General features: G+C 40.2%; 1 protein-coding gene across 3 annotated transcripts in view; it reads right to left on the reverse strand.

Moving 5' to 3' along the window:
- The window catches only part of HDAC7 (histone deacetylase 7), a 236173-nt gene that overhangs the window by 51992 nt on the left and 158495 nt on the right, over positions 1-25686 (reverse strand). For all 3 annotated transcript variants that reach the window (XM_070938019.1, XM_070938018.1, XM_070938020.1), the window contains 2 exons: positions 14553-14752; positions 13010-13100 (listed from right to left, as the gene is read on the reverse strand). In XM_070938019.1, the coding sequence (XP_070794120.1) occupies positions 13010-13100; positions 14553-14752 (291 nt within the window). The remainder of the gene's footprint in view (positions 1-13009; positions 13101-14552; positions 14753-25686) is intronic.

A 25686-nucleotide genomic window follows, 5' to 3' on the forward strand; every position in this document is an offset into this window, starting at 1 on the left:
CTATGGTACTCATCTCTAATTTCCCAATTTGGTGGCTCCTACAAATGGATTCCCCTGTTCAAATGCACCCGGTAACATTTGACTGGACTCAAACATAGGGAAGATCTTTTCATTAAAGCCACCGAGATCCCACAGGTGGGATGTAAATCTTAACAGGTAAAGAAAGTAAGAAGGCATTTCAAGGAATAAGAGACAGATCATGCTGAGAAAAAATTAAGATTGTGGTAGGCTGTGAAGATTTTATCTCTTTATCCTCAAAGGGCATCATTCAGAGATGTACTGCATGCTCCTCTGTTTCCCTGATTACTGCAGGAAGCTGCCTTACAGAAGTCCTCTCTCTCTTGTTTCATCTCAGGGTTGTCTAAACCATGGGTCACCAACCTTGGCAACTTTAAGACTTGTGGACTTCAATTCCCAGAATTCTGGGAATTGAAGTCCACAAGTCAAAGTTGCCAAGGTTGGTGACCCCTGGCCGAAATGACTAGTAGGGAACCCCCACTATTTCAGGGTGGGGTCTTTCCCAGCTCTCCTTTCCTACGGATAATACAGACAAAATCTGGCAAAGAAGACAATAGCAGACATTCTACCAACTAATTCTGTCCATCAAAACCTGCATCAAACTCCAGTCATAATTTTCTGAATTAGTAGTCTTCTACCAGGTGTATCATTAAGTCAGGAATGTATAACTTCTTTCTTTCTTCTAGTCCCAGATCATGCTTGATCAAGGCAAGGGAAAAAAATAGCAAAACTAATTTATTTTTAATTAAATCACACATCCATTTTCCCTCAAAGCTATCTATATATTTAGATAGGATGAAATAGGTTTATGAAGTGGAGCAGAGGAGAACATAATAAACTACAGCTACAATCATAGCTATATCAACATTGTAACAAGAAGAAAAGATTGCTAAGTATATGAAAGACTGAACAAGGCTGATGAAAGGCCGATCTTTGATCGCCATCTTTCAAAGCTTGTTCATGCATGAAACTACGAAATGGCTGCCCTTAGCAACATTTGAGCAAGTATCTCGCACACTTTCTGATAAAATACAACTTACCTGCTGGTTTTTGAAAAAGAACACCATATTCAATCACACAACAAGGTGATTGAAAGCATCTTGCTGTTGAAAGTAATTTTGCTGTTGATATTGCAAACCAACAAGGAAAGGTACTGCCATATCAACAGCAACTTACTTTCCTGATTCAAGAAAAGCCATCTGGAAAAGAGCACCCTGTAGGAAGGACCACTGATTTCAAATCAAAATCAGAGCAGCAGCAACAGGCAAGGAAATTTCAAAACCTATATTAGTCAAAGAAACAGCAATAGAGCGGGACCTTGGCTTAAGAACACATTTGAGTTATCAAAGAAAAGACAGGAAACCGGAGGTATTCAGCAGGTTCTGACCAGTTCTGGAGAACCAGTAGCGGAAATTTTGAGTAGTTCAGAGAATCGGTAAATGCCACCTCTGACTGACCCTGCCCCCATCTATTCTCTGCCTCCCGAGTCCCAGCTGATCGGGAGGAAATGGGGATTTTGCAGTAACCTTCCTCTGGAGTGGGGAGGGAATGGAGATTTTACAGTATCCTTCCCCTGGAGTGGGGTGGGAATGGAGATTTTATAGTATCCTTCCCCTAGAGTGGGGTGGGAATGGAGATTTTACAGTATCCTTCCCCTGCCACGCCCACCAAGCCACACCACGCCCACAGAACCAGTAGTAAAAAAATTTTAATCCCACCACTGCAGGAAAACCATGTTCCCCCACCTGTTGAGGAAGTAGGACTGAGGTTAATATTTGCTAAGAACCCTACTTTGACTTGGTCTCGATGAAGTAACTCTTCCCAGATCTCCCCAAGGAAGATCGTGCAACTTGCCATATCAGGGCTAGGCTATGTTGCTACAAAACCATCGACAAGGTACTGAATGGCGTGGGAAGTGGCTGCAGGGAATTCCCAGGCATGTATCACTCAGCAGATCTTTGAAGTGGCCTCCTCTGATGCCCGTGAGTGCATGTGTGTAATTTCCATAGGGCTTGGCCATATTGCCGCACAACCAGCCAGCAGAGCTTTATAGGTGTTAGCCCTGGCTCATGTTCAAGGAGGCTTAGACTTCTGGGCACACTCTGATCGCTCAGCTTCGGTTCCTCTATCTATAAAAATGAGAATATTATTGCCCTCGCTTTGAGTAATGCTGTGAGGTTGCCAGGTTCCTTTTTAAAACTGTATTTCCGATGACAAAATTAGTAAGTGCATTATTTCAGCTCTGTTGGGTATGGAAGTAATTCACAGGCAGACACAAATACAAATCTGACACCCGCTCTTCCAAAAAGAGATTATTTCCAGCCAATAAGTACTTTGCCATTTGTGATTCTTATAAGAATTTTGTGTACACTGTGGGAGGTAAGCAAAGACAGGAGGGGAGGAAAGGTGCAATTAATATTTATTCGAAGTTCTTGTTTGTATTATTAAGAACAATAACTCGCTACAGCTTGTACGAGCTATCCTTAAATCGTATTTCATCTCTCATTTCAATATGACATAAAAAAAATAGTTGGCAGGAGGCAAGGGAAACAGAAAATCATGCATCACCCTCGCCAAGACAGAAACTGCAAATAACGTCAGTCTAAATGAAGAGAGAACAATCTGAATTTTTATTATTTTCTTTGCCAGTGCTACAGTAACAGCCTGAGGTACCGTCAAGCATTCTTGTTATTAAGAAAGCAGATTTCAATTCCGCATCAGGAAGAACGTTTAGCTGAAATCTGTTTCTAGGTCATGCCTGCTCCATTTCTACATGACTACCTTTTGGATATTTGAATTTCAGCCCTGGTATTGCTATTCATTCTTCTTTTCTGCAGGATGAAACTCACACTGCTCTTTCAAGCAATCCCCATTTCATCTGATTCTCACATCACCCTCCTTATCCTGGTTGACTTCCTTCAGGTATGTCAAGGTCTTTAAAATGCAGCATCCAGAGCTAGATTCCCTATTCCTGCTGCAAATTAAATAATGCAGTGTAGGATCAACCAATTATTGTGTTTCCCTGAAAATAAGACCTGTTTTATATTTTTTTTGAACCCTGAAATAAGCGCTTGGCCTTATTGCCGATTGGGCTTATTATCAAGGGATGTTTTATTTTGGGGAAAACAGGATACTTCTCCTGAGTTGGAACTGACATAACACAGCCTAAGACTGCATTAGTCTTGACAGCTGTTGCCTCACACTCCTGGCTCATGCTTACAGTGTGATCAATTAAGCTATGTAGCCAAATTCCTTGCACATGTAATGCCAAATCCAATTATATTTGAATTTTATCTTGAGTCACAGTCAAACTTGTTTAGTGTCTCTGGGTGATTTAGGAGATTTATGAGTGGGATTTGCACGCACACACCCACACTATTACTACTGAAATAAAACCAAAGGTATATAATTAGGAAGAAAAAGCATGTGAATTATCTCAGGATTTTGTCTTAAGATGCTACTGATGTTACGGTCTTGGAATTTGTTTTGCAAATTCTCACTAAAAAGCAAAATAAAACTGGGTGTAATTTGGAAGGCACTTTGTCTGAAAGATGTATGGATTTTTATTGTTGAAAATGGCACGCTGATACTTGTAAAGTGTATGCATTGATTTGCGTATGCACTCTCTCATACAGATAGGAAAGGCACACATCGGGATAAAAGAACCTGAGATTTCTTTTTTATGAATGTTAAAAGCATTCCTAAATTATATGTAAAATAAACTCCAAAGGGTGAATAGGAACAAAATAGTTCATCTGGAACAGAAAGTCCTGCATTGCTGGATAACAATTCTATGCAAATGTCTATGGAGATTCTCAGTCATCCAAGTCATGGTTGTCGCAAAGAATCTTTTTCACACTCTTTTCTTCAGAACTAAAGAAGCTTTTTGAATGAACAGTGAAACGTCTTCAAGGAAAAACAAAGAAAGTCCAGTTGCCTCTTGAAAAAGCACCTCTGAGACAATTCTATGCAAAGTGATGTTGCAAGAAGATGCAAAATCAGCACTGGACACTAGATGGCGAGACAATTTAGCATAAAGGCCTATGCTAAATGTTCAGGAACAGGCAACATTTGGCATCAGGAGGTGTAATTGATAACTGATGTTATCCTTTTCTTCAGCATGCCATTCATTAATTCTCCAGTGAAGATCCCCACCTTGCTTCATTATTTAATATCTATTTTTTTTCACCCGGAGGTGGGTACTAAGAATAATTTGTGCAGATTGCAAGATTCTATTATTAACCAGGCAGTTTGGTCTTGTGGTTAAAAAACTAGGGTAGAAACCAGGAAATTGAATTCTAGTACCACCTTTGGCATGAAAGCCATCTGGGTGACGTTAGGCCAGTCGCTTTCCATCAGCCCAACTCACCTCACAGGGTGGTGGTTGTAAGGAAAATAGGAGGAGAAAGGAGTATTTTGTGTGTTCACCACCTTGAGTTATTTATAAAAATAATAAGGGTAGAATTTTAAAAATCTAAAAAAAAAAGTTAAGATCCCTCAAGTCTTATTAAGTGGATACAAAATTTGAATATAGTTACAGAGAACACTGGGAATTTCAATGGAAAAGAACATTAAATTACCTGAAATATTTTGCTTAGAAAAAAATCTGTATACCACTGGTATATTACTCCAATTTTAATTGGTAGAATGAGAAATTCCTTTTCTGTGAAAAGCTGGAAATATAATTGATAGATTGAAACCGTCTTCCATGTGTGGAAATAATGTTGCGAAGCTCAAGAAAAGTAGAAAATATTTCATTGTAGAATGGAACAAATTTTGAAAGTCACAATCTCTTTTATCCTGAGATTATTTTTATTAAATTTCACCAAGTCAATGTCTTCAAAATATGCTGAACTGACACTGTGTATATTAAAAGCCCCATTTTACACACTCTTTAAAGAAATGATATTTAATCTCTCTATGGGGGGAATGGCTAACTAAATTTATGGGAGTCTTGTAGGCTTCAGCGTCTAGAATATTTCCTCATTTAAAAAGTAAAACTCGTATAAAATTCAATTCTATTTGAAAGCTACTTTTAGAGTACAATCCCAAATTTGATATGTAAGCCACATATAATTTACAGTATTAATATATTATTTGTATTTTTTCTCTCTTCGTCCTAATAATCAAATGTTTTTTTAAAATTTAATATTTCTAACATTATCCAATGTTTATAGTTTAAAAAAACTTTTGCTTTTTAGCATTCTGTTTTTCTTTATTCTCTTACAATTACAATGTGCAGCTTCTAAAAATAAATAAATAAAATAGGGGGAAAATTATCCAATGATCTTCCCAAAATGCCCCGTCTTCTTGTATGTTCAGCTATGGCTCTTCAAAATTTGTACACACTTAGCTTTTGGATGGGGCTTAGTTATTTTTATCTTTATCACATCCAAAATTACAGCTGGGCAGCACTGTAATAAGAGTTAGTTTATGGGTGTGTGTGTGTGGAAATCAGGAGGTATCAGATAGCACCTTTTCTGCCTAACAAGACTTATTAAAATGCATGTTATCATCAGATGGGCAAGCAGAGTTTGAAGGGACTATGGGGGACACAGGTTTTCAGAGACTGTTCATATCTCTTTGGGGATTCAAGATTCTCCCCTCTAATTTAAAGGCACAGTTTGGATTTTGTTGATGTCCCAAGTGGAAACCTTGTCTGCCCCTGACTGCCTGGGGAAAAGTTGGGAAGGGGGCCTCTTCTCTGGATCACGAGGAAAGGGATTTTCCTACATAAGTTTCCAGAGTTGCAAACAGCACAACTAGTGATGAAAGATGCTGGGAGTTGTAGTTCAGCAGCCTCTGCTCAGAAACCCCAAGATCTGCTTCAAGATGATTACGCTATACAGGGGTGTCAAACTGGCAGCCTGCGGGCCGGATGTGTCATGTGAGGCCACGCCCACTCCAGTTCCATGAAGGGAAAAGACATCGCAATACGTCACATGATGACAATGTGACGCAGTGAGTTTGATACCCCCTGCTCTATAAGCAGGCATAAGAAAGCATACAAGAACTGAGCCTCCTATAAATTGATCTGAGTGGTTACCACAGAGACTGGGAAGGATCCATAAAGAGGTGGGTGCTTTCATTTCTGTAGCAAAATGAAATATGATAACTAGTAGGGATGGTCCTCTTGCTTAGAAGAAACGCTGCTACTGCCAAGGTTAAGGTAATCCGGGGGATCACATCTAGGTTTGGTGCGATCAAAAATATCAAATTTTTTATCACATACACACACACACACACACACACACACACACATATATAATTTATATTTCGCTGATAAAGAAATAAAGGGAGACTAGTATAGAGCTATTTCAAGCTATTTAGCTCTCATCAGCTAGCTATACCCTTACTTGGATTCGAATTTGGTATACAATGGTTTGTCGTGAATGCGACTCCTTGAGGGCTCCTGGATTGGAGCTGAAAGGCAAAAGGGATGCCGTATGCTCCCTCCCACATGCTGGGTTAGACCAGTTGTCTCAATAGAAAAATACTTATATATATGTATGTGTGTGTGTGTGTGTGTGTGTGTGTGTGTGTGTGTGTGTGCGCACACACACACATATGGAACAATTAGTTTGTGACCAATCTTGATCCCCCTCCCCCCTCCCCCCCCCCACTCAGGACTTGCTTGACTTACATCTTCCCTGATGACCAATGAAGCACATTCAAAAAATATCTAGTACTAAATCTGTTATGGGCAACCTGCTGGATATGTGTTGTCCCTAACCCTCCATGTGATGCCCAAGATCATAGTGCAAATTTAGTGACAGAATAGCTGTGCATGTTTTGTTTTTCCTCTTCTGATTCTTTACCAGAAATCTGAAATAAGGGCTGAAGATCTTGCCCATGAAAAAAGCCTGCAGGAACAAGCAAAGAGAAAAACAAACCACTTTTCTGTATCATCCAGGTAAAATCTTAGGAAAGGTCGCCACAAGCCAAATCAGGTGTGTTCACTTAACATGTAAAATGGCTTTGCTTAGTTAAAAACATCCCAGCTGGGATTTTTTTTTTAAAAAAAAAAAATCTGTTGAATTGCTGTGATTCTTGCTTTTTTTTTTTTTTTTTACCTACAATACTTGCATTGAAAGGAAAGCTCTTTGTGGAATCAATGGGAGATTTCCCCTTCTTTAGAGTAGGCAGGTAAGGTAGGAATCTAATTCTGACAGGACTGCAGGATCAGGAGAGAACTCTGATCAGTTCATACCTGCCTTCAAATCAGCCAAAGAACGGACCAACAAACTGATACTTATCCTATTTTGGTATGATTCTACCTTCAGGCATTACAAGCAATGAAATCACATTGGTGAGTCATATTGAGGCAAGACAACTCCTAAGCATGCAGTTCATTCCCGTCATAAAGTTACGCCACTTAATTGAGACACGAGGAATGACCCACATCTAAAATCGCTTTTCCCAGACTTGATGATCTTCAGATGTATAGGATCTACAACTTCTAGAATTCCCCAGCCTAGCTGATTAAAATAAGTATCCTGGGAAATTCTCGGTGTTGCAGTCTCAACATTTCTAGCAGGCATCAGGTTGGGAAAGACTGATCTGTTTGCCTTGATACCTACTAGAAATGTCGAGAATCCAATTCCAAGAATTTCCCAAAGATGCTAGTTTTAATATTAACAAACACTTTACATTATTGAAATATCGGAAAATGCTGCTCTGGGTCTCAGAATGTTCTGAAAGCTTGGAAGCACACAGGATGGATAGTATGTTGCAAATATTGCTCATTTATTTATTCACTGAATTTGTAAGTGCAACCAACTGCCAGCTACCTCTGACTTTAAAAAAAAAATATCCGAAAAGGAAAATGGTAAAAATTTTAAAAAATCACATCCTAAAGCATCTACCCTTGCAGTTAAGATCTGGCTTAAGGTTGGGCTCTATCCTATCACTTCGATGTGAAATTGGCAGCATTTGTGACATGATTTTGCAGTGATCACTGCTGATTATCTCCCCATTATTTGGAGTCTATCCAGACACCAATCTTTATGAGTGCAAAGTGAGTGCAAAGAAAATAGCCAAAGGCATTTTATGCAGCATTGGAAAAACTAACCGATCTCTAGATATGTTGCTTATCAATATCTGAGATATTCTTTTTCAACTGGGAGGCCACAAAGAGGACCTTCTCTGCCCTAAGCAGTTTCCGAAAAAGTTAGGGTAGGCAACTGCCAGGAGCGCTTGACACACAGGATATCCTGTCAAAAGGGCAACAGGGTGAGCTACGCAGATTACTGATTCCCTTGCCTCACTGTGATTGAATAAGAGACACAATGTCCTCCAGATCACTCCTTGACTTCTTGTTGCTCATCAGCCTGTTACAACTATTCTCAGATCTGATATCAGATCTGAAGACTATCTGATAAGGATACTATTCTGATCTGAAAAAGCTAAAGGCAGAATGCAGAATGAAACAGGGCATGCTCCAGCAAGCAGTGGTATGTAAAATGCTTGAGGTCAACATCAAGCATACCTGAAATATTCCGACCTCAGAATGTGCTGTTTTTTAGGGGAAAACAAAACCATTTTTCAGGCCAGATCATTCCTGATAGGCTTGGAATGACCTATTATGGTAATGTTCTCATTATCTGAATAGAACATGTAGAGGTTGGAGCTTCTGGAAGATCCAGCTACCTCACTGCATCTTCTCAACTTACGCTGGCAACTGATGCCATCAAAATTAGTGGAGGGAACCCTGTTTCTGGCTCCCTTATGTTCCTTCTTTGTCACTCCCAAGCAGGCCTTTCATTGGTTCAGCTGATAGCCGCAAGTTTGTTTCGTGTTCCATGACTCTCTTTGCTTCCTGTTGTAGCAACGGAGCAGATACCATGCTTGGTTCTATGTAGTGGCCTAGACAGCAAACCCACAATGTTGTCATCACTCAAATGTCACCGTAATGTACTTGCAGTCGGATGTGAGAAACAAGTACACAAAGTGTGGCGTTTGTACAATGACATCATCATACACACCTCATCATTCCCTTGCCCCGCAAAACGGTTAGCAAGGAAAGATTGCCACTAAGTACCCAAACTGCCAATCTTTTCACACACCATGATGCTGTGATATGCCAACTCATCCTTTTTCAAAATGGTCCATTCTGAACGGTGCCAACGTACTAACATCTATTTCTCTGCCCAACTCGGCAGCGGGGCAGCATAACATTTGGATGCTCTATCAATTTCACATCAGTGTTGCGGGTAGCAGCTGAGGAGACCTTAACCAATAGTTTTTCAATGCTTGTGGGATTCTTCTTTTATTATGATAGTTACTTTACAAGACACACACACACACACACACACACACACACACACACGTAAAAACATACACTTTTAGCCAGTCTTATCATGATGCCTGCATGCCAGACAGACAGGAAGAGATGGAAATAGCGATAAAGAGGGTAGAGAAAAACAGCACCGGAGGAGCAGGAGAGAGATTGGCTTGTTTTCATTTTCTCCCATTTCCTGGTTTGGCCCCTGCTGTGTTTCAATTCAGAAGTAGCCCTTATGGAGTACGAAAAAGATATACAGTCCATCCTGCTCACAGATACACATTTCAAACACAGAAGAGGGCCTTGATGGTGTTTTGACGTTTCAGCTCTTCTCCCAGTGCCTATACTGGGCCATGTGCTCGTAACATATTTTCAAAATAATGGTTTTATGAAAAAGGGCAATGGGGGAACTTAAAATACACAGGGAGGGAAGAAAATGGTATCTTATTTATCAAAATATGGGGACAGGGAAATGACTAAAATGACCTCTAGTACAGCCTCAGCTCTTATTGAACAGCATTATATCATATAATCAACATTCATATATATATATATATATATATATATATATATACACACACATGCAATGTATATGCATGCATACTTATGTGCGTATGAATGTCTGTGTATGTATGTATAAATGCATGTATCTATGCACCTATGTATATGTAAATACATATGTGCATATATATATTCATGCATCTATATATGTGCATGTATGTATGTATAGATATATTGTATATGGGTATGTGAAGTTTACACCTATATCTTTATGTATTGATGTTCACACACACACACATACCATTTCTGTATTCTTCATTCATTCATGAAGGTTTGGAATTTTTTTTTAAAAAGTACGTAACTTAGAAAGGTGCCTGAAGCCAAGAGAGACCATGAATCAATCTGATTCAGTATTAGCTCTGTTCTTTCACAGTGACCCTCTCAGTTTGCAAGTTCACCTTTTCCCAAATTCTGGCTAGATATCCTAAGGCTTCAAACTACCTTTTTTCCCCACGCAAGGGACAAAACAGATACTGAACTATAGTCCCACTCACAAGGGTGGCATCAGTGAGAACTAAATTATTACCAGAATCTTAAAAGAAAATTTTAATGGGGAGGTTGATTAGATTTTCAAAATTCCTTCCATGCAGACATGTGCTCTTATGATAAAAAGCAACCATTTTATATTTTAATGAAACTGCTAACGTTGTCCCTCAGATTCTGCTGCATGACCCCAAGATCTGATTAGTTTTTCTTTAAAAACAAGAGTAAAATTTTAAAAAAGCATCTTTGGTAAAACATTCATCTTAATTACAGGAATTCTACCCGATAGTGATAAATGCAATTTATCCCATCTTTGTAAATCCTGTTTAATATCCCTCCAAAGAGGGACATCATTATTTTGAAACAGTTTTACATTTGTATTTGTCATCATAACTTCTAAATACTTCACCTTTTTCTCAACCCTAAAACCCAACTTTTTATTCAATATATCAGTGGTGAAATTCAGCAGATTTGGGCGAACCGGTAGTTAAATTGCTGGCTGGCCTGGCCCCTCCCCTTCCCTCCCCTCCCTGCCCCTTCCAGGAATCCCCACGCACCCCATTTTGGCTCCCATGTAAGTGCAGGGAGGCCTACCAGGCCCAAAAGAGGGCGCAGGGGGGTGGATGCGGCATAGCCCTGTGGCCCATTTTCGCTCCCAGAAGGCTGCAGGGAGGCCTACTAGGCCCAAAACGGGGTGCTGTGGGGGGGCAGCACCATCCCACCACGGCCAGTTGTTGCTCCCAGGGGGGTACAGGAGGCCAAGTGTTGCCTGTCACACCCCCTGGCCATGCCCACCGTGGCCACACCCACCCAGCCGGTCATTAGGGCAGAGAACCAGTTGTTAAATTGTTTGAATCCCACTACTGAATCTATCATTATCCTGAGAAGACATATTCTTGGTCAGCATTGTTGTTTTTTGTTTGTTTATTTTGAAACCTGCCAAAGCCCCAAACTCATTCAATTTCCTCATCCAGTATTCTATATTATTTTTTGGATCCTGTAAAATTATAACCCTCAATGTGTAAGTTTCTTTCTTAATACTTATACCCTTTATTTTATCGTCTTGTCTAATATTTCTATTCAGGAATAGTCTCCCTGGGACATGGTAACACAGAGCCAACCTTTAAGTAGCATCGTGAGATGGACCCCAGGAACATGAACTGATTCTAATTCTGCAAACCAAGAGACAAAACCCCACAAGGAATTGGGATTGAATTTAGCTCAGGAACTTTAATAAAGTATAGAGCAAGCCAGGAGAAAGACTTTTGGCTGACTGCAGTTTTGCACGGTTCCTGTTCTGACATCTATTGTATTTTACTGTAGCATCAGATACAAACAACCTCAAAAGGTTTTGCAAGCATAAAGGAGTTAGTCTTTATAATGCCACCAGATGCCAATATTTTTTTTCTTTATCTGCTTAAAATCAGGGCAGATCTCTTTCACAAATTATTACAGATAACAAAACCTGTTTTTTTGTCTTCTGCCTACCCACATTCTGGCACTCTTATGTTTGGGATGTTTAGCTACATAAGCCTATGTGTAGGAATTTTTTTTTTTACCAACATTTCTATACTATAGATTGTTTTGTATTTTTGATTGTTGTAAGCCACCCCGAGTCATTGAGAATTGAACAGCATATAGGTTTAATAAACTATAATTATTTTAATGATGATGATGGTTGATTGCACAGTCAGGAAGATGTTTAGACTAGATTTTTGGCATTTTTAACCACCTATCGAGTCTTTTTTCATGGACTTGGGACTGATACTATTTTTGTTTTCTTTTGCCACAATCGTTCTACTTCTATTTGCAGATCTTTGTATTTTTGGATTTTCTCCAGTTCTTTCTCTTCGATTTAGTTGTCTCCAGCTATTACTATTTTTATTATACATATGCATAATGTGAAGTAATAGCTGCCAGTTCTTTAGCTGGCATTGGCCTTCATACACATTGAATTCTTCCCAAGAACCTAGAATGTTGTAATGTATTGGCAGTAGCATGTTTGTGGATCCAAGCAGTGCGGCCTTAAGTAATTGACAGATGAAAATGTTGTCAATGTGCAGATTTTCTAAGTGCGGTCCAATTTTTTTTGGTACAACATTCAATGTTGCAATAATGACAGGGACTAGCACGGCTGATTTATGCCATAAACTTTCAACTTCAATTTTCAGATCTTGATACTTTGTGATTTCTCCAATTCTTTGTCTTCCCTGGCACTGCCACATCAATTATTTTAATAGAACCCCAAGATTCAATACCAAACGAAAATTTTCTTGAGCTGAGGTCAGCTCCTAGTGTCCACAAGAATACGGTAGATGCATATTGATCCTTGGCACCAGGACAAATGTAATTTTCCATTGCCTTCTTTTGGGGTATCCTACCCCTCCTCACATAGAAGTCTGGGATTTTTCTAATGTTTTCCTATCCAACTACTAATCATAATCAATTATTTTTCAATAGACCTGTGCATATGCCATAAACACAATAGTCAATAAAATACTTGGATATGGCACATAGCATCGGCAACAATTCGTGTTTTTTTTTCTCCAAATCCAAGAAGGAAAGTAAAAGTCAAGAGAGATACCTGGGTGAATGAAATTTCTGGCATAGCCATGAAGCACTCTTAAGGGAGAAAGGGGAAAGAGAGAATGGAAAACCTCTTACTGCGTTTGCTTTTGTCTTTATTCAAGAGCAGCCGCAGCTCCTGTTCCTGTTTTCCAGGGACGGTGTCTTGGGGTGGGGGATCCATGGGCACCTGAGGAAGATAAACGAAAAAAAAAAAATGAACGGGCACATAAAACAATGGCTAGTCATTTCTTTGACCAGAAAGAAACTATGATAAGGCAGGTCATCGGACGAATCTGGCTCAGGAGGATAAGATTCCCCAATTCCTAGCTCAGGGGAGTTACTGATGGCAACTGCCACCAGGACAGCTCAGACAACATCTGAGCCCATTCCACACTGTCAAAATGGGGACAGTGGGGAGGTGTTAAGCAAGGGGATCACAAGCCATGCCAAGAGACAAACTGCATCTAGTAGCAAAAAGGTCAGCAGGTTTGCAGGAGCAGATTTTGGTTGAGGACACTGTATACCTGTGCAAAACTGAGCAAGTATATCAGAGCAGTTGGAACCTAAGGGGCATCCCAAGGTAACAGTGATCTTATGGTCAGAAAGGAGACTATCAACAGATTCCTGCCAATTAATTTGGTCCTAGTAGCCAAATGCACTTGTAGACTGGAGAGTCTCTATAGGTGTCCATTAAAAGCTACAAATCTGTCATGGTGTCATAAGTTGCCTTCCCCATTCTTGTACTTCCCTTCCAGCAATGAGAGACATTGGTGGGACATGAGAGATCTCAAAGCAACGGCAGTTTTTCTTGCCAAGGCTGATCCATCACTAAGATGGAAAGAGCTGCTGGTTGATAGCACATGTTTTCATGCCTAAAAGTGATTCTCTGAAGGAGATGGGCGTTAAAGAAGTATGCAATATAAATAAATAATAAAAATAAAATTCTAAACTTCCTTTCCCAAACTGATGCCTGCCAGCATATTTTTCACCCATCATCTCCATCATTGTAGCTGAAACCAATGAGATATGCTGTCCAAGAATCTAGAGCAGGGGTTTCCAACCTTGGCAACTTTAAGTCTTGGGTTTGCTGGCTGAGGAACTCTGGGAGTTGAAGTCCACAAGTCTTAAAGTTGCCAAGGTTGGAGACCCCTGATTTAGAGAGTACCAGGTTGGAAGGAGCATTCCAGGCATCAATCCAAGTGAAATCATGTTTGGTTGCAACTTCTACCTGCTAATTTATAGATTCTATAAGTGCCTCTAGATCTCATCCCATAAGCCAGTTTTTATGATGGCCAATTAGACATTGAATGACCTCTGACCTACAAACAGACGTTCAAGTAAGTTTAGAGATTTTAGTCTAGAAACCCGAACCTTGCCAAGAAACTCTGAGCTGCTGTGAAGGGGTTGATCTACACCTGTATAATGCCTGTTACATGATTTCATCTCAATATATTGCCTAATGTGGGTTTCACGTTAAATCTGTATCCATTTCATATTTCTGTATCAATCTTTTTCCAGGAAACTTTAAAACATATCAAGACAATGTTGGACCTGAGAGTATCTTCTACCTGGACTATATCTGCACCTCCCCTCTCTTATTTCCCAGGTTGACCCTAAACAACACAATGGCCGAACTAACCCGCAAGTGCGGGCGAGTAAGCTGTTCCACTTGCTGTTGATGCAAGCTTGCTAGGAAGAACTGGTGCTGGAGCTGCTGTGTCTGCTTCAGGGCCAGTAAGGCAGTATCTGGGCTGGGTTTGGCAAGACGCTGTCCAATCCGCAGGTCCATGGGGATGGTCTGGGGAACCTGCAGGGAGACGCAGAGCTTCACAGCACCTCCTGAAACAGAAGAAAAGATTTGTTTAATACCTGCCCCACTTCATGAAAATCTAACTCCTCCAGAAGTCATGTTCCATGCTGAAGTTCCTTTTTCTAGAACTCAAGCTCTTCCCACTCCAAACATTTGAATCAGAAATGTCCTAGTGCCTCAGAATGCTGCCCAACCCTTCATTCCCACTCTTCACCTGCAATGCTTAGCAGATAAAAGATGCTTGGAGTAATTTGAATTTGATAAACTCTCATGCATCTGATCTGCTGTTCCTCGGCTGGCATGCACATCAAAGAACTTCAGAACTAACAGAGGGAGGAAAATTTACCAAATTGAATAAGTATGTATTTTTGCATTTAAAAAGCAGGTGGCAGCACCTGGCTGACCTCCTCTGGGTTCAACACCAAGCAGGGTTGGGCCTGGTGACTATTTAGAGGGCGACAACCAGGAAATAGTAAGTAATGCATCTAGACTGGGAAACTGAAAATCTTCCCAGAAGAGAAGAAAGACAGCGGTTACTAAAAAAAAACCCTGGCAAGATGGTATCACATGTATCTATAGAGGACATTACAAAAGGGCATTATGTCTAAATACTATTTTTAAAGGGAAACTATGCTCTACATTGTATCTTGAAATTGGAAATAATAATTTTCAAATTAAACATTGCCTATTAGTCAGTGGTGGGATTCAAGTAATTTAACAACCGGTTCTCTGCCCTAATGATTTCTTCCAACAACCAGTTTGCCAAATTGCTCAGAAAGTTAACAATTGGTTCTCCCGAAGTGATGTAAACTGGCTGAATCCCACCACTGCTATTAATTAATATGAGAATGGGACTTTGATGTTCAGTCAACCACTGCTGAACTCCCATACATCAAAAGTTTTCAGGCAGTCTTAGGAGGCTTTGGAAAGCCCAATTGATTTCTGACATGTTACAATTGCTAATTGATTGAGGTATTTGTCTCATATGTATTTAAAGCCTACTCTATATAACTACTCTATCTTCCTCTTTTGCCCGCTTACCAATTTAAATTCTTTATCAGTTTAGCCACTTTATTGCATATGATGAAGTTCAATACAACTGTGCACGTACTGAGAAACTCTTGAGTATTTTATTTTTAATGTGAAAAAAAGAATCTGTAGGACAAGAGACAGAAGTAGGTTCTTTGAGCATCCATGTTTTCTAGAAAGTCATGTATCAGTCTCGATCCTAATTCTGCTAAGATACTCGCAAACCGACCAACCTGAACATGTCTCACATCTTGGATGTGAACTAATTTATACAAACAAATAATGTAAGTTTTGCACAAGATAATGGCTCCCTTCATGCCTTGTTATGGAATTTATCTTGCATTTCAGTTTAAAACAATGATAGCTTATCTTTCCGCCTTTATGATGTATATTCCAATAAAACCAAGGCACCATGCAATCAAACACCCACGCATGCGCAAACACATATCATAACATACATAAAACAAATTACCAGGAGGAAAATATGTAGACAATTAATACCAAAAAAATCATGCTGTTACTTGCCCAAAATTCTAACCAATAAATAGATTCTATCTATTAACTAGAAAACAGCAGGAAAAATTGCAGATGAACAACTCCAGGAAGGCTGTTTAATTTTACAATTGTGCTAATAGTACAAAGAACGGCCTTTCTTTGACAGATACCCACTTAATTTGCTAAAGATGATGACACTTAGGGGAAAATTTTAGAAGGTTGCAATCCTAGTGATTGAGCAGCATCACATAGGTTAAAGAAAAGAAGAAGAAGAAGAAGGATCACGGATTGACAGGTATTACAAGTGGAGAGTGGAGGATGAAACAGAATGTGAAGCTAGGAAGTAGTATGGGGCAGGCCTTTTTTCCAGCCACAGAATGAACACCGGTGAGAGAAAAAAAAAATGCAGGTCTCATTTTCTAAACTTAATTTCCACCCACCCCACTATTCATTTGATTTATATCCTATATTTCATTCAGGAGATCAAGGCAGCACTCCCTTCTCTTTCCCCTCCCAACAACAAACTTATAGAAGTAGCTATGATTGAATGTGTGTGACAGGCTCCAAATCATTATGTGAGCTTCCATGGCTGAGGGTAGTGGTGGGGACTAAATCGGGATTTTCCTGCTCCTCATCCCACACTTTCATCTCTATATTTCCCTGGCTCTTGAAATGCTAGCTACAAGAAATATTTCAAATCAACCAGTCAATCAGTTTAGCAGCCTGGAATATCCAGAATCCAGAATGCACATTTGCTTCCTAAACAAAACTGCTCCTCTCCAGAGAAAATTAGCAAGGCTCCAAACTTTATTCAATCTTTGAGAATGATTAAAATGAAGATGTAGACATCCTCAAATCCAGTTAAGTTATCTTAGTGAGCTGACCAAACAACATATCTATGCCGGGGTGTTGTTTTTTTTTGCCAATAATATGGAAGGAATTTGGCATTACATTCTTTTAGGATTTTTTTAAACTTCCCAATTTGGCCTACAGCTTTGGTGGTTTCCCATCAAACACTAAGCTTGTCTGATCTAGTTGATTATTTTTTCCCCCAAGATCAGCCATAGTCAAGAAAATGTTGCCACCTGCTGTGGTGGGACAGGCTAGAGAAGGGAATTAACCACCTTCTCCCCCTCCTCTAGACATTGAGTGGCACTGAATAGGAAGCTCATTCTGCACACTTCAATTAAGTAACATTATACCTCAGCTAGGAGAAGACCTGAGAATCACGTATTTCATTTAAAAAGCTTCCAGCCACTGAGATAGAGGGGAAAGTACAGGTAGTTCTCGACTTACAACAGTTTGTTTAGTGGCTGTTTGAAGTTACAACGGTGCTGAAAAATGTGACTTATGACCATTTTTCAAACTTACAACCGTTGCAGCATCCCCATGACAATGTGATCAAAATTCAGATCCTTGGCAGATGCTCATATTTACGACGGTTGCAGTGTCCCCGGGGTCATGAAATCACTTTTTGAGACCATCTGATAAGCAAGGTCAATGGGGAAGCCAGATTCACTTAACAACCGTGTTACTAACTCATCAACTGCACTGATTCACTTAACAACTGTGGCAAGAAAGGTAGTAAAATGGAGCAAAACTCACTTAATTCAGCAACAGAAATTTTGGGCTCAAGTGTGGTTGTAACTCGAGGTCTACCTGTGTTAAAGACAAACTACTCTTTTTAAAGACATTTGCAGATTCTCTTGCTTTCTTGGACCATGAGCATTTTGCAAAGCTGAAAATGGCTCGTCGTAGTCTACAGAATCTGAATTGTGGGCAGTGGCAAACCAATTCACCCAGTTATCCTCTCCTTGTTCCCATCAACAAACTCTTCAGAAGGAAGCCAGCTTAAAATTCCACCCCATACAGCAAAACCACTAATCACACCGTTTCCCTCCAGACACTTAGTAACAAGCCCACCAAACCACCCAACAGCAGGCAAAACACTTGCTTTTATAATTTTTGATACAATTTGGCACTTTTGCACTCCACAGATCCTTGGGAGAAGAGCCAAAGTAAAAACAAACTCACAGGCACCCACATGCACATATACACACATAAATATCAGCCAAACCAAAAAGAAATAGGCAGAAGAAGAGGGCACCACAAGAGGAAAAACAGAACAGCTTCAGCTTTGTCCAACCAGCAGGCCGGCTGGAAGTTCTTGTCTTTATTAAGTTAATTCTAACTTGTCGTGGTGGATTGTGCCAAGAGTAAAAGTAGGCTCAGGGGACGAGTAGAAAAAGTTTTTTTTTTTTTTTTAATGAAAGAAACCAGTTCTGAAATCAGGAAAGCCTTTTTCCCAAACCAGGGACATTATTTTCTGCCCATTCCAAATTAAATTCACAGGCAACACATCGGTGTCCTGGGAAATGAATTTTATTAAGGATTGCCCACTATCAGAAAGAGAAAGAATATGATGTAACATTAGAGAGAAAGGTTAAAATATATTTCTACTTATACCTGCTGTGAAAAACCCCAGAAACCACTTTTCTATATCTTTTTTTTATTTTTCTTCAATCTTTGTTCTGTTCTTATACTTCTTGCTTTTTCTTTGATTTCTTTTTCTTTTCCCTTCTCTATATTAGTTTGTATTCATTTTCATCTTCTTGCTTAAAAATATAAATAAAATTATGTACATATATAGGTACTCCTCAACGTATGACCCACAACTGAGCCCAAAATTTATGTTGCTAAATGAGACATTTATTGAGTTTTGCCTCATTTTTTCCACAGTTGTTAAGTGAATCAGTGCAGTTATTAAATTAGTAACATGGTTGTTAAGTGAATCTGGCTTCCCCATTGCTTGTCAGAAGGTCACAAAAGGTGATCGCATGACCCCAGGGCACTGCAACTGTCATAAATATGAGTCAGTTGCTAAGCGTCTGAATTTTGACCACGTCACCATGAGGGATGCTGCAATGGTCGTAAGTGTGAAAAACAGTCATGAGTCACTTTTTACATGGCATTGTAAGTGTGAATGGTCACTAAATGAACGGTTGTAAATCAAGGAATACCTGTATCAGATCAGGAGGTATGAGTTGCTGTTATAGACTAACCTGTTTTCAATCAGAAGGAATGCTCATAAAATGAGGTTAAAACCTGCTTTTCATTCTAGGACTAAAGTCAGGTTTCCTCCTCCAGCTTGAAAACAGGGCCCCTGGGTTTTACTTCTGCTCCTATCCATGAATGGCTGCCATTCATTCCAATGGAGAAACAGTCTCTTGTGATCTGTGGAAGAAAACTCTGCTTGTGAGAAGGTCACAATATTGCAATGGGCAGTATCTGTCTGCAGAATAACATACCGATCTTTGCAACATACACATACGTCCATTTACAGAAGGGACGAGACTTGCCAGCTGTCCATATGCTTTACAGGCAGGCAACAGGTCCTTAACTCAATCCCCACCTGGTGTTTCCAGGTAAGACTCAACACACCTGAGCAAAACCTGGAGGGTTTCTGCCAACCCGTTCAGCAATTCTGAACTATATGGGTTGGGAGTCAGTTCTTCCTACAATGAGGGTTCCTATGAGATCTGGACCTTTCTGTAGTTCAGATCTGCAGTTCAGAGTATCTGTCTGATTGCAGCTCCAGTGATATTATATGGAGGTTGGGGAGAAAAATCATGTAGAAACTTGCAAACAGACCTTTTACTTTGAATGGCTTTACAATTTTTTTTTTTTTAAAAAAAAGAAAGAATTTGGTCCTTGTCTGTCCCAACATCTCTTGGTCTGAATCCATGCAATAAGAGTCTCTTGCTTGTCCTCTGCAGAATCCATTGTATTAACCCCACGAAGTCTAGCATTTTAGTTTCCATGTTTGTCCTTGAACTTGGAATCCTCTTTTATAAACAAAAGAACGTGCATGGCCATATTGTTCCATGAGGAAAAAAAAAAAAAAGAAACTCGGTTTCAGAGAACTCCTTGGAGATTTCCATACATTTTTGTTAGAAACAATATAGAAGTGGTTTAAATATAGAAGCCTCCTTTGGAGATTTTTTTTTTTTTTGTCCTGTTTCAAATCTAGCCTGCAGTCTTGGGATTTCCTGCAGTCTCCCACTAACTAACTAAGACTAACCGGATCTATCCCTGTTTAACATTTTCAAGATTAAAAAACAAAACAAAACAATAGCTGCATACCGCTATAACTTACTTGTAAATTAACAGTAGGTCTTGAGTTACTTATTTTCCTTTCCTCTCTACGGCAATTAATTTGAAACACTGAACAGGAATCTAGCGTATGAGCTCAAATGAAGAAAAAGTTATATTCTTTTTTAAAATCTCCCCTTAAAATGGTGTGTGTGTCTCTATGTATTACACAAGTACAACGCACAACCGTTGCTTTTCTCAGAGGGAACAATCCTGAATTTGAAAATGGAAATAGAAGATAAGGACAGTTTTACTTCCCCCCCTCCCATCAGCCATTTCTCAGATTTCACTTGAGAGGAGCAAATTGTCCCCCCCCAAACTCCACAATGCCTCCTACAATTCAACATGCTTGTTTTTACATCCAGAGAAACTCCTTAGCAATCCTTATCCATAAGCACACAAACACTCCAGCAACTCTTTTTGTTTACTCAAAATTGCCCACTCTTGCAAGAGTTTCCTCTCTAGAAAAAACAGCTTCTGACTTCTCGTTAGAATTTATCATATATTTATCACAGGAATGTTCTGCCTTTAAGATAAAAACAGACTTGTGCATACCGTAGTTTCTACATGCAGAGAAAGGAGGTGGGGGATGAAGTTGCAGTAGACTGAATCCACCAATGTGAATGTGGGAAGGATTCTTTCTTTTTTTTTTAATGCTCTGCTGTACGAATATATGATGCTCAGGAGAAGCAGAAAACTACTTGAAGAAATCACATTAGTTAGGCTATCTCTCCTTCATTTGCTAGTTTTCTACTTGCAAGTAAATTTTAAATATGGGGAAACACCCAGAGATGTTTTCTTTGACTTGCGATTGGAAGTGCTGACTTCCATTTCAGGATTCTAACTATCCAATTCCCATAATCAGATTACACAATTAGTAAAAATAATAATAATTATTATTTTTTTCTTGTAGACTGTGTTGCTCTCATTCTATTCATGTCTAGTAGGCAGGAGTTCCTGCCGAATTCACTGGCCTTTACCCTTGCTAGTGAACATGCTATACCAGAGGTCTGCAACCTTAAATACTCAAAGAGCCATTTGGACCATTTCCCACAGAAAAGAAAACACCAGGAGCCACAAAACTCTTCCCACCCCTGACTATTTTTTGAGCGGCCACAAAACTAGCATATATAGTTGAATTAAATGTTCTGTTTTCTTCCGAAACTTTTCTATTCTTGGATTTATCCATGGTTGGCCTACTGGGGGTTGAAAAGCTCAATAAATCGTGTGCTGGCGGTTGTCACACATTGCTGGTTGTGACACATATTTTGAGTGACAGGGAGCTGCAGAAGAGAGATGAAAGAGCCACATGCGGCTCCAGAGCCGCAGGTTGCTGACCTCTGTGCTATACCATAGCCTGGATCTTTAATTCATACATCAAGAAATCCAACATCTGCACCCTCCCTTAAAGGAGAAAGAAAAACTAGCAGTTGTTTATGAAGTCTAATTTTACTAGATTGCTTTTAGTCTGGATTACAGGTACAACCAATCCTCGATTTACAACAGTTTATTTAGTAACCATTCAGAGTTACAACGGCACTGAAAAAAGTGACTTATGACCATTTTTCACAGTTACGACCGTTGCAGCATCCCCATGGTCACATGGTCAAAATTCAGATGCTTGGCAACCGGTTCATATTTATGAAGGTTATAGTGTCCCAGGGTCATGTGATCGCCTTTTGCGACCTTCTGACAAGCAATGGGGAAGCCAGATTCACTTAACAACCTTGTGACTCACTTTAACAACTGCAGTGATGCCCTTAACAACTGTGGCAAAAAAGGCCATAAAATGGGGCAAAATTCACTTAACAAATGTCTCAGAAGCAGAAATTTTGGGCTCAATTATGATCGTTAATTCAAGGACTACCTGTACCGCAAATTACTTCAGGAGCGGTTGATTGTGCACATTTTTAATAAATAAAGTAAGTCAGGCATGACAATGCCTGTCCTTCTTGATATGGTAGCTTTCTATATGCAGGGAGCCTCTCCTCCCCATAAATCCCTTCCCAGCTGCCAATTGTACGAACTAATCCTGTGGCAAAGGTGGAAAGATGAAGGTGGAGGAGCAGTTTTTAGTACCTCCAACTCCGCATCTTTCCCAGTGATGGTTACAAAAAGGGCTCCTTTCGTCATGTCCCTGGTTCTGTTTTGTGGAGCTGGATATACAAGGGTGGTGGTTTAATGAGGCAGATTCTCCCAAGAACAGCTGCTGCCTTGAGGCAAGGGCCTGGCAGCCAGCTCTGTGCAAGCTTCCAACTAGTGGATTCCTGGAAATTTGTTTTTCTTCCCTATTTGCTGAATTTTCTGAAAGGGGACCATCGTGACCCAGAGTGGTGGCAAAGAGACGGGGGGGGGGGCGGGGAAAGAGAGAGACAGAGAGAGAGAGAAAGAGAGAGAGACACAGAGAGAGACACACACACACACACAGAAAGACAGACAGACAGAGACAGACAGACAAACAGAGAGACAGACAGAGAGAGAAAGAGAGACAGACAGACAGACAGAGGCAGACAGAGAGAGAGACACACACATAGACATACACACAGAGAGAAAGAGAGACAGAGACGAAAGAGACAGACAGAGACAGAAAGAGAAAAACAGACAGAGAGAGAGACAGAGAGAGAGAGAGAAAGAGAGAGAGAGAAAGAGAGAGACAGACAGAAAGAGAGAGAGAGAGAGAAACACAGAGACATACACAGAGAGAGAGACGAGAGAGAGAAAGAGAGACAGACAGACAGAGACAAACACACAGAGAGAGAAACAGAGACAGAAAGAGAAAAACAGAGAGAGAGAGAGACAGACTGACAGAAAGACCGAGAGAGACAGACAGAGACAGACAAACAGAAGACAGAGAGAAAGAGAGAGAGAGAGAGAGACAGACAGACAGACACACACACACACACACACACACACACACACACACAGATTGATTCTCAGTCTTTGGCAAAAAAAACACTAAAAAAGGTACAAAAGGTACAAAAGTCAGTTTGGCCTAGCAGTTACGACACCAGGCTAGAAGAAACTAGGAGACTAAGAATTCCAGTTCCACCTAGCCATGAAAGCCAGCTCAGTGACCTTGGGCCAGTCACTCTCTCTCAGCCCCACCCACCTTGCAGGGTTGTTGTTGTGGGGAAAGTAGTAGTAGTAGGTGGTAGTGGATATGTTCGCCACTTTGAGTTATTTGTAAAAATAATAAAAGACCAGATATAAATAAATAAAAATAAAAAAATAAATAAAATAAATATATTTTAACTTCAGTCACTTTCATTGTTAAAGATTACTTTTGCATGCCCTAAGACCAGGTTTTTCAAACTAGGTTCTGCAGAAGCCTATGGTTAAAGCTTGACAGGGTTTCATAAGCAACTAAGAGGAAAAATGAACTTTAATTGCATATACTTGCCTACATAAATCACATTTTTAAATTAAAAGTTCTCTGTTGCTGGAGCTTTGCTTCTCAATCAGGGTTCCAAGAATTTTGTTTTGCTTTGTTTTAACTAACAATTGCTGTGCCAATAAATTTTGAATTCCACCTGCGCTAAAGACATGGAAAAGGCATGCAAGGCCAGGTAAAGAGTTGGAAAAAAGAAATGGGTCAAGGTTCCAGAATACATATTTCTGGAACCTTTTTCCTATCTACTTCCCAGCATGTGAATGGAGTATGATCCATTTTAAGAAAATGGTGAAGAATACGTGTCTTTGTTTTTACACAAACACTCAACTATTTATTCTGCATCAGGTTGTTATCAATACTAGGAGACTTGAGATTTCAGTCTTCAGATGCCCCTGAACTACGAATATCAGCATTGTTTCTTCTTGACTGGGGCTTCTGGGAGCTGTAGTTCAGCAAAATCTGAGGGGCTACAGATCCCTCATCCCCTGCAACTATAGCTCTTTGCTTTCAACAGCTGTCAATTGCCCCACAAAAATCAAATACTCAGTGTAAAGGCAACCACTATTGTGGGGGGTCGTTGGTGCTCTTCTGAGCTTGGTTGTTTTCTTGCAGACATTCAAATTAGGGCTAACACTGCTGGCACTCAGCTAGCATTGATGATGTTACCTAGTTGGGTAATGAAACATCTGCAAGAAAACAACCAATTTTCTTAATTTCAACCCAAATTTACCAGAATCACTGCTTATCAGTTTACCCTAGGGCAGGGGTCGGCAACTGTGGCCCCTTTACAACCTGTGGACTTCAACTCCCAGAATTCCTGAGACAGCCCAGGAATTCTGGGAGTTGAAGTCCACAGGTTGTAAAAGGGCCACAGTTGCCCACCCCTGCCCTAGGGCAGTGATGGCTAACTTTTGCCATCGTGCGCCAAAAGTGGGGATTGCACGGGGGGGGGGATCGTGCACGTGCCCACACCCATAATTATATGCCCCCTGCCCCCTGCACATGCCCGCGTGACACACACACACACACACTCCCTCTGCTTTTGGCACATGATGGCACGGTGAGCATGGTAGGCCCAATTTTTGCTCTCCCCAGGCTCCAGAGCCTCTCTAGAAGCCTGAGGAGGGTAAAAACGGCCTCCCCCCTCCCCGGAAGCTCTCCAGAGACCGAAAACGGAGCTGAGCTCACGTGCGACCGATATGGCTCTGCCTGCCACCTAGTTCGCCATCACGGCCCTAGGACTTGCTATTCAGAGACATATTGCTTGTGAACGTGAAGATTTAGCAGTGATTAATAAATTAGAAAGGAATAAAATACTGTTATGGAGCTAAAGGCTTCACCTGACCTAGTATATTGGAGGCTGGACAAAGTAATTGGGACCAGAACAAACATATTTTTACATTTCATTTAATTAATTATAGTTATTATGTACACTTATCACACATATATGTTATCATTCTCCCTTTCTGTTGCAGTAAAGATCACAATTCAAGTAGCAGTAAACGTTAGTGAGGTCCTGTAAGGCACCAGTTGGCAGGGTGAGGTGGGGAGAAGGTCAGCTTTGTTTTAAACTAAGCAAAATCCTGATTCAATGGCAAGCAGACAGCAGACAGCAGACAGATGCAGGATAGATACTTCCAGACCAATTTTTTCTTGTATAATTACTCTGAACCTTCTGGGGGTAGGAGAGGCTGTTGGTTCCATGTGTCTCCTCATATTCCTAATCTTACCAGACAATTGTTTCTGATTGTGCAAAACAGAGAAGCAAACAAAATACTTGCTCCTCACCACAATCCATGGATGGTGAAGGGAAGCACTGCTTCTCCTTTTGAAAAGACGGGGCAAAAGACCAGTTTTGGCAAGCTAAGAAAAATGAACGACTCTTTTCCGAAGCCA

This window comes from Pituophis catenifer, unplaced genomic scaffold (genome assembly GCF_029215685.1).
Source record: "Pituophis catenifer annectens isolate HBS135680 unplaced genomic scaffold, rPitCat1.0.hap2 SCAF_2, whole genome shotgun sequence".
In the NCBI taxonomy this organism is placed as follows: Eukaryota; Metazoa; Chordata; class Lepidosauria; order Squamata; family Colubridae; genus Pituophis; species Pituophis catenifer.